General features: G+C 47.8%; 1 protein-coding gene across 2 annotated transcripts; it reads right to left on the bottom strand.

Moving 5' to 3' along the window:
• Positions 1-3,776: 3,776 nt before the first annotated feature.
• LOC119272572 (protein terminal ear1 homolog) lies at positions 3,777-7,828 on the bottom strand. Of its 2 annotated transcripts, XM_037554040.1 has the most exons (6): positions 6,891-7,828; positions 6,653-6,821; positions 6,057-6,572; positions 5,778-5,903; positions 4,621-4,762; positions 3,777-4,505 (listed from the first exon to the last, which is right to left on the bottom strand). In XM_037554040.1, the coding sequence occupies exons 1-6, from the start codon at positions 7,624-7,626 to the stop codon at positions 4,152-4,154; spliced, it is 2,043 nt and encodes a 680-aa protein (XP_037409937.1). In that variant the 5' UTR covers positions 7,627-7,828; the 3' UTR covers positions 3,777-4,151. The 2 variants fall into 2 exon arrangements, with proteins under 2 accessions (XP_037409937.1, XP_037409936.1); XM_037554039.1 differs by having other exon boundaries at positions 6,653-7,828.
• Between the last annotated feature and the right edge of the window lie 2,515 nt (positions 7,829-10,343).

The raw sequence follows: 10,343 nt of genomic DNA, 5'->3' as shown, positions 1-10,343 counted from the left end.
CAATGGTTTGAGCTCTCTACAAACGATACGATCAAGCTACTCATCGAGAGCCCCCCTTGATAGTACGGCAATCGATCCTATAACCCGGTCTCCCAACTACTATCATGAGACCGGTAAAATAGAAAACCTATCAAGGGCAAACCTTTGCCTTGCACATGGTCCACTTGAGCTAGATGATGACGATCTTGAGTTCCTCAAGTTGGACCACCTTTCTTGATTGTGTTGGCTCGATGAAGACTAGTTGATTGCTCCCCCATACTCCACTATGGGTGAGCCTTTCTTCCGCACATCTTCACAAGTCCATTGTCACCACAAAGGACGGCAAGCTTCAAGCATTTGATCTCTTCGTGGTGCTCCACTTGAACTTGCACACCGCAACCTAACCCCACAAAGAACCCTCACAAAGACCATGGGTTAGTACACAAAGCGTAATTGACAATGCTTACCATACCATGGGATCACTTGATCCCTCTCGGTACATCTTCTACGCTTTGTGGGTTGATCAACTTGATTCACTCTTTAACTTAGTCTTGATCGACCTCTCACAAGACCAATCTTTAGGTAATTCCTTGAATAGCACCTTGGTCGACACAAACTCTCCTTGAAACCAACACATGTACTCCAAGAAAAGCCTATGGACAAAACCTTCAAATATAACTCAAGGCAACCATTAGTCCATAGAGATTGTCATCAATTACCAAAACCAAACATGGGGGCACCGCATGTTCTTTCAGCCCTATAAACCGGAAAGGAGGAAGTATAACACAAAAATTATACCGTTTGAAAATAGAACGTCTGAAGTTTATAATGCTATGTTTTTTGTAATATATGACTTCTATTAGGTTGGTCAAATTACCGACCTAGGGTTACGCGCACGTCTTGAAAATTGAAAGAGAGGGAGTATAGCAAGTATTTAAAGCTGGTTACTGGGAGTTTAAGTTATGGATTAACATGGCGTGTCTTAGGCCCTATTTGGTTCAGCTTTTATCGACGGATTCCGCTGCCGCGCAGCAGAATCTGAACCAAAGGGTGAACCTAGCAAAATCCGATTCTAGAAATCCGCTGCCAAAATCTAAACCAAAAGCGAAAGCAGTCAGGACGTGCTTTCCAAAATCTGATTCCGTTACGGGCCAAAATCTGAAAAAAGCTGTATCAGCTGGTTTGCCAAATGACCTACATCTTTTTCACATCAGATTTTCACAGTTGTTTTTCCACAGCAGATTTTTCACAGCTGCTTTTAGAAATCCACAGCCGAACCAAACAGGGCCTTAGTCAGATGCATACTTGTGTCCATATTTTCTGTTCTTTTTTTCCTGACAAGCAAAAGACTTACCATCGCCATTAATGGAAGAATGGAAGTTAATTTGTGGAAAACACGACGAAAAACGTTACGAACACATCCACAAAAACTGCCATCATCGAGCATGACGTTACATGGAGCCTAGCCGAGCTGGCTACCGACGTTAACACCACACACATAACAAAAAGGAGGTTCCGCCACAACTATCCATAAGTGCATCATATTCCCTCGTTGCCGAAGATCCAACGACTTCGACGTCACCGTGGGGACCAAGAGCGAAGTGATCATCGCAAGTTGATGCACAAAATCAACATCGATTCATGCCAAACAGTCAATCACCATGTAAAATCTCAGTTAGTTTTCCTTAAATTTTTGGAAAGACAAGAACCGTAATTGGCAAGGCAGCACAAAACAATTTTTTTCGTCTAAAAAAAGAAATAATTTATCATTTTATTCATACGATGTCCGGTCGCAACTTTCATTTTGCGCACAATTCATGCTACGTTCAATTTATCAACACCAACAAGAATACAAAATTTGTTTGGTAATTGGTTGGGTAGTATTCAGCATAACCAGATGGGGCAAATATGCATGGGAATTTGTGCCATTCTTTGTGCAATTTAGAATTTGCGGAATGAGTTTGTTTTTAACAGATCATCTTTTCCAAAAACATTACAGGTTATCTTCAGACTTCAGAGCTACATCGTAAATCTGTAGATGACAATCACTACATGTGGATGTACAAAGGCTTAAGGCCTTTGGGTGCAGCCGTGTGAAAACAACTGCACTGGGATTGTTTAACTAGTTTGGCTGGCATGTGCCAGTAACGGATTAGGTGGATGAGCTATATAATCTTGTTTATGACATTGTAGTCGTATTTTGTTGTAAACCTTTTGATATTTGATGACTTGGACTTGTTTTATGTTATATTTAATAAAATGCATGTGTCCAACCTACTCCCTTTTCCGAAAAACTGAATGTGTTTGTGTGTGAGGTGCATGTGCGTTGAATTATTTTGGTTCGCACTATCAACAAAAACAAGTCTAAATTATGGGTTGTTACTATCCTAGCTGTTGATGAAATTTTCGGTCAATTCAATGAATTTATTTCTATATATCTCAGGGTGTTTGCAGCATTGTAATGTTTTCGTCAATCTAGTGTGAACAAATACTCCATTGACTAAACAAAAAATGTTCTTTCCCACTTTTCTTTATATATTGGACATCAACTATGGATCGATATTTCAGTGTGGACGAGCAATAAAAAATCCTTAGACGGCTATAAATTAGTGAAATCATAAATTTTAGCTCAAACTTTTGTTAGGAAAGCAAGTCACAATACATCCATAAAAAAGGAACATGTGCGTCTTATATATTTTTAAGCGGGTGGCTAGCTCTCATCTAGATGAGAAATAACCAAATCAAATCTAAGTCCTACGTCATTTGGTTTTACGCAAAGATTCATACAAATTTCCTTTTGTCTTTTTGTTTCATTAATCAAATGGTGTAGAAGTTAGATGAGACTTTGTTAATTATCATCTTGATAGAATTAGCAAATCCGATTTTTGAACGAAGAGGCATGTCCTGTTATTTCTGTTATTGCTCCCTCCGAGTAGGTGCATTATTTCTGTTATTTCTGTTAGGCATGTCAGGAAGTGCACCCCAACCTAGGCACGTAAAGACTGGGCTAGGAGAAAAAATTGAATTGCAGAGGAAGCCAATCACACTACTATTCCTTTCTCAACTGAAAACATGCTATAATTAAGAGAGCTCTTCAAATCCAAATAACATGCCGCATGAATTGCATGCATTGGTCCTTCAATTAATAGATAGGGTCTACCAAAACATAATTAATATATTACGTGCCTTACAGTTTTGAGATTATTTGATATGCATGCAACTAATACTATTGTTACGTGCCTTAGCGTTTTGAGATTATTTGATTTTTCATTAGATGCCTAATTCACCAATTCGTTAGATGCCTAATGCATCAAAACGGAGGGACTGCTACAACATAATTTGGAACCCAAATTATTAGGATTATTTTAGAACATAAACTCAGGTGTTGCGTTTGCCCACATTAAACAACTGCTTCGAGGTTTAGGACCCATCAGTATGAGAGTATTTTAGGACCTACTGCTTGACCAAGTCCAAGTGAGCTTGACTTTATGCTCCATCGAACTACTAACTACTAAATTTCATTGATTATAAATCATCCAACGAATGTTTTCCTTTGGTCTGACTTGAAACATCACCCGCATGATATATTTTCATACTACGAAATGGGCGAATAAAAATCTTAAGGGAACATGAATGCAAATTAGGGCCAAGTAAAAAAAATGGAAAACATAGAGTTGGTAATTCGGCAGAGAGAGAGATGGTGAGATCTGATCAAATCTATCATTACCATCACATGAAGAACGAAATTCGGAGTACGTAAAACTTGTAATTAATGTAACGAACGAAAGAAGGCATGAAGAAGAATAGTCTAGCTAGCTAGCTAGCTCCAAGTTTCAAAGAGAGAAACTTAACTTCAAATCTAAAAACCACAAGAACACGACTCCGCCTGCTGCATGCGTCCAGCTAGTACGAATGAATGACGACGGCGATGATGATAGTACCTCTCTCGATCGAAACCACACACATCAAATCGCTTCTTTTCTCGAGTCATTTCATCTCCCACACTCCTGTCGTCGTTCAATCTCCATTCACATGCCATAAATGTTGTGTGACCCTTCGCTTCACTCGCAGATCCGCCCCAGAGATATGCCATGGCAGCAACCACCATCATTGCTCGGCCACTTCTCGAAGCAAATGCTAGGCTGGCTGGCTGGCTCGCCGCGTGCCTATACCTAGTCGGTGTAGCCTAGGCGCTGTAGCTCCTCGCCGAGCCCACCGTCGTCGTCGTCGTCGCTGCCGCCGCTCGCGCCGTGGGCGTCCTCGTCGGCGTGGGTGGACATCGTTGAGGACGCGCCGTCGCCGGACGACGAGGGCGGCGCCATGAGCTCCAGCGCCAGCGGGTCCAAGCCCGCGGCCTGGCCCTTCCGCGGCGAGGACGGCGACGGCATGGGCGAGCGCGGCACGAGGAGCTCCGGCTCGGTGAGCTGCCTGCCGTCGCGCGGCGGCGAGAAGATCACCGGCAGGTACTCGTCGCTGTCGCAGGGGAACTTGGAGTTCTTGAAGTGGTCCTTGAGCGCCTCCAGGCCCTGCGCATCACGCTCGTTGGTTAATTAACACGGCGAGCTACGTACTGCTGTGGGTGGCATAGGAGGAACTTGTCAAGATTCATGGCATGCAGATGCGGTACACGAGAGTACGTACCTGCACGCGTGCGTACGTGACTTGGCAGATCTTGCGCGAGTTGTACACCTCCCATGGCTGCTTGTGGAACGCCTTGTACAGCCGCACGGCCGCCTCCGGCGTGGTGAGGTTCACGAACCCGTACCCCACGTTGCACTTGTTGCTGCATGCCACAACAAAATTTAGACGTTCATTTGAAGATATAATACCACTTCCCCGCAAAAAAGATGAAGATATAATACCACTGATTAATTTAGAGCTAGTACTACTACCAAAACCTTGGAGTAATCAGCCAAGCAAGAGCTACACTACTAGTTGGAGAGGTTAAAAGCTTTTGGAGCTACCAGTAGAATTTTTTTACTATAGATGTGAAGCTGGCTTTGGGCAGAAGCGCACCAAAGTTCCTCTTGTCATTGGGCACTGATGGCAGGTCTTTTCTCAGCCTTTGCTTCGTGCAAGCGGAAAGTTGGCAGCCAAACAAGACACAAAAAAGAAAGTGTGCTTGAAGTTAGCCAACACCAATTTTCATACTTTGAACACCACAAAATACATGAACGCTTTTGCATATGATGCAACTTTTCACCGCTACTCCATGATTCTCTCACCCAAAGGTTTGCTTTTATCCATGTCGTGCTGGCCTTGATATGGAAGCGCATGGCATGCCAGCAGTGAGGGCTGTGCAAAGCAAGAAAAGCAATTGGCAGGGAGGGAGGGAGGAGGATCCTAGAGAGGCAGCAGATGTGCGAGAAAAGAAAGACAGGCGAACACAGGCCCCTTTCTGATCGATCAGCCGGGCCAGGCGATGCATGCAACCAAAGAATTCATTGCATCAAAACGAAAAGGATCCGGTGCCATCTCCAATTTCTTTTCCATTTGGGCTAATAAGACCATGGCACAACAATGCTGGCGCAGAGCAGGCAGTACAGGGCGTGGTAGTAGTACCGAAAGATGCCCCCCTTCACCCCACACAAGCTCAAACAGCCGGCCGGCTAATGGCCAAGAACTTGTCCTGGTTTCTACCAATTTTGTAATTTTGTAGCCTTCACATTTTTCTACCTCAATTGAACCAACTTCTCATACAATTTTAATTTGCAAATTGAGTAAATTGAGTGTGTGTTCGTGGGAATGAGCTCCATGAAATATGAACGAATGCAGCAGCTTATAGTTGGAGGACTCACTTGAAATCTATGGGGAGGTAGAGGAAATCGTAGGAGGAGAAGGGCTCGCCGCCGCCTTCGCCGGCGTCGATCTTATTGTTGTACTCGATGCAGTGGTTGTCCAGCATGTTGAGCAGTAGCTTCTGGCTGCAACGAACAAGAGATCACAAGGTCAGGCACACAAGGCCGAGCATGAGCTAGGCAAATCCTTCACACAATTGTAGCATAGCATGCGCCCATGAAATATAGTACTAGTAGTAGTAGCATTGTTGCGGCAAACGCGGAGGATGACACGACGACCTGTACTTGTTCGGTATGTTCCTGATCATCACGGTGGTCCTCGTCTCCGGTTCTTGCGTGTCCGTGTCGGCGGCGGTGGTGGCGTTGCTGTCGGAGCGGGCGGCGTCGGGCTGTTTGAACTCGAAGCGCGTCTCCCACCCGCCTCTCCAGCTCTTGGGGCCTCTCCAGCTCCCCACGCGGACGACTCCTTTCTGCGGCTGCTGCTTGCCGGACGCCGACGCGGTCGCCGCCGCCTCGGAAGCCGAGGCCGGAGACGACGACGTCGTGTCAACGACAATTGTGGCTTTCTTCCCGCCCTTGCCCTTGCCCTTCCGTTCATGGCTTGTGCCACCCTTGGACCGATCGCCCGCGTTAGACTTGGAGGAGCACCTGCTCGTGGTAACCACCTCTCCCCTGGCCTTGCCAGTGCCGGTCGACGACGACGACGGCTGTTTCGCCGGAGACGGCAAGGGACGCCACGCCGCTTGCAGCCTGGGCGGCGTCGGGACGATGGGTCGCGGCGACACGAACCCGCGCCTGCGTGCAATTCACATAGTATTTTAGTCGACGGACTGGATCGATGGGCAAGTGAGGGCAAGGCGGTGCGCAAGAATTACCTGCGTACGCCGGGGACAGAAGGGCGCGTGAACTCGAGGATGAAGCGGTGGCCGAAGAAGTCCCGGCCGTTGAGCTCGGCGAGCGCCCGGGCGGCATGGCGCGTGTCGAAGAACTCCACGAATTTGTGGTTCGGCCGCTGCGCGGACTCCCTCACATCCTTCAAGGGACCTGCAAACAAACACCGGTCGGGCATGAGAGGACAATTGTGGCGAGAAGGGTTCGGTGGTGGGTGCGTACCGTAGGCCTGGAAGGCCTGGCGGAGCTCGGAGAGGGAGACGTCCGGGAGGGAATTGAGCACGACGAGGGAGCCGCGGTTGGCGCCGTCGTCGGGGAGGGTGGAGGCAGCGGCGAAGTGAGCCCAGACGGCCTGGCCGAGGACGAGGCCCCGGCAGTCGTCCTGCTGCCAGTCCCACGCCGGCGGCTGGGGTGGCCAGGCGGTCGTGGCGGCGTACAGCTGGCTGAGGCGGCACTGCTGCCGCATGTGCTGCTCGCGCACCGCGGTGACGGCGTTCTCGGCGGCGCGGAGGTCAAAGAAGTGCACTGTGGCCACGCCCTCGGACGCCAGCGCCGACGCGTCCACCGTGCGCACGTCGCCAAAGGGCGCCATCGCGCGCGCCACCTCGAGCTCCGGCGTGTGCGGCGGCAGCAGGCTGAGCACGACCGCGCGGCTCGCCGGACCGTCGACCGCCGTCGCGGCCACCGTCGGCACGGGGAGCCCAATCTGCGGCTGAATCGCGACGGTCTGCGGCTGTGGCATGGGCATGGGCATAGGCATGGCCATCGGCGGCGGCATGACCGGGAACGGCGGCGGGCAGTAGAGCTGGTGCGGGATCGACAGGAAGGGCGGGGGCGGGTAGGGCGCGCCAGCACTAGGGTAGTATTCCTGAGCTCCGGCGTCCAGGATGTTTTGAGGCGCTCCCGGCATGCCCGGCATGCCGGCCATGCCACCACCGCCTCCTCCCACCCCGTCCATGGCACGTGCAGGCCGAATTGGAGCAGCGGCGGCGGCGGCGCTAGGCGGAAGATCTAGAACATTCTTGGGATTAATTCTGGGTCGTGGCTGCAAACCGCGATCAAGAAACTAGGCTAGAATTGTACTTGAGCGGTCCCTCTCTCTCTCTCCCTCGCCCGCTTGCCCCTTCTTGCTTAGCTGTGGACTGGGTTGGGTGGAGGGGTACCTGGGGCTGGGGGGAGGAGGAGAGAGAGGGGCGGGGAGCTCTTTTTATGGAAATGGTCGCGGGAAAAGAAAGCAGGTGGGCTTTTATTTGGAAGTCTACAGGAACAAGGGGGAGGGAGGGAGAGCGGCTGGCTGGTCTCGGGAGGAAGAAGCGCTGCCTCCTGCGCCCGCTGCGGGGTGTTGTGTTGTGCGGCTGGCCGGCCCTGTTGGCTCGGATCTTCTGTGACGCCAGAACGTGTTCATCTTTCGGGGACATGGATGATTCCGGGAGTTTGTTACAGCTCTTGTGTCTCATGTTGCACGGATCTTCTAGCTGCTACCACTGCTTAGATACTACGTTCACTGTAAGAAACTCTCTGCTGTAAAAATCAAACCCTGTTTTAGGGGAAAATGTAAAAGCTCGATATTGCAACTTTAGACAGCTCTAGGTTATACCGCAAAAAACGCCTCTACAAAAACAGTATACGGCTCGCCCTAAAATGGATTTGTGGTACCACGTGGCATCGGGCGAAACTGATCCTGTAAAAATTATTTCGGTCAGGCTGGTTGTAATGGAGAGTATCATATGCTAGTATCATGCATATGATACTAGTGAATAATAGTACCTCCCTAATGCATAGTATCATATATTAGTATCATGTACTATTTTATTTATTGTCATCCATGACACAAAGTAGCATATCATTTATTATGATACGGTATCATGATATGATACTCCATCATCTTTTTCTTTATTTAATGCTATGACACCTCATTAAAATTATCTAGTTGGCATGCATGATACTAACTATGATACTACCATTACGACCAGTCTCACACGGCAGCCCACTAGTCACTAGTTGAATTTATAACAAGGTCCATACAAAATAGCACAACACACCCTAAAATCGATAGCTAGATTACAATTGGTTTCCCAAAGACCTCAACGACGCAACTCGTCGTGAGCACACAGGGGCGCGCGGACGGGGATGAGGGCGTGAGCGATGCTTTGCAGCAAAGCGCACTGCATGGTTGCGGGCTTGGGTGGCGCAGGCGGCTGGGCAGCGAGAGCGCCTACATTTGCTCAAACTTATTGGTAGAAACTGGCTTTGTCATCATATCAGCAGGATTATTATGAGTACTTATCTTTCATACCTTCAAATAAGCTTCAGCAACATCTCGAATATAGTGATATCTGATATCAATGTGCTTTTGTTGTCTCATGATACATTGGATTTTTTGTAAGATATATAGCACTTTCACTAAATACAGTAAGGCAAGATGAATCTCCACAAAGCCGAGTGTATAAACCTCACAATCAAATAGCTTCTTTGCATGCCTCGGAAATAGCCATATAATTGGCATCAGTAGTGGAACATGCCACGATGAACTGCAAAGTTGCTCTCCAACTCACTGCACAACCACCAATGGTGAAAACATAACCTGTGACCGATCTTCTCTTAACCAAATCATCAGCAAAATCAGACTCAACAAAACCAACACGTCCATCTCCAGTTTTCTCAAACTGTAAATAAGCATTAGAAGTACCTCGCAGGTTGGAAATCCACTGAACATCTTTCCAATGCTTTTTTTTTCCAGGATTAGCCATGTATCTACCGACAACACTCAATGCATATGATAAATCAGGACGAGAACAAACCATGGCATACATAAGTGAACCAACTACACTTGAATAGGGAACTCTAGACATGTACTCAATATCTACATCTGTTAAGGCATATTTTACCCTAGTAGTTTCAGTGATTGATGACAATACGTTTTGCGGACTAATCGTATGCACTGACCTTTTCAGAGACTATATCAATAGGCATGAGACGGTTTTTCTCCCCTAGATGGTAAAGAGTGAAGACGGTTATTTTTTGACGATTTCTTTTTAGTGGATTTGAGTCGTAGGAGATCCGTACTATTAAGAGGGGGTCCGCATTGGAAAGGTATGGGTGGAATCGACAGGTACGCAGCCACATATGCACCCACGGCTTCCTTTCCCTTCTGTGACGCCCGGATAGTTAAGCTACAGTAACCCTCTACTAATGGTGCCATGTCACCTGTGTCACTGAAATTAATCTCGGGTTAATTCGAAACCGCTTTAAAATTCAATTTAAATTAATGTCAACAATAAGAGTTTTCAAAAGTTAAAACATAAATGTTTGGTGGGTGCCGAATATTACAAGGGTAAATATAATAAAGCAAACACATTTTTATAAAATGCCTAAATGATTTAAAATGAATTAAAACAAAAAAGAAAATAAATAAAAGAAAGAAAATACAAAAGGGGAAAAACAAACAGAAAACAAAAAAAAATAGAGAACCCCCCCCCCCACTGGGCTCCGGCCCAGCAGGCCACATCCCTACTAGGCCAACCCACCGGCCTAGCCGGCCACCCCCGCCCCCACTCCCTTATCCCCTCTCCCCCGTAACCCTAGCCTCCAACTGCCCCACTTCCCCCTGCATCACCCACTCCTCACCCTCCCCCAATCTGGATCGAGATCGGGGGCTCGATGCCGACGCCGCCC

This window comes from Triticum dicoccoides, chromosome 3A, assembly GCF_002162155.2.
Source record: "Triticum dicoccoides isolate Atlit2015 ecotype Zavitan chromosome 3A, WEW_v2.0, whole genome shotgun sequence".
Taxonomy (NCBI): domain Eukaryota; kingdom Viridiplantae; phylum Streptophyta; class Magnoliopsida; order Poales; family Poaceae; genus Triticum; species Triticum dicoccoides.
The sequence above is the reverse complement of the archived record's forward strand: the minus strand, read 5'-3'. Positions and strand labels throughout refer to the sequence as shown.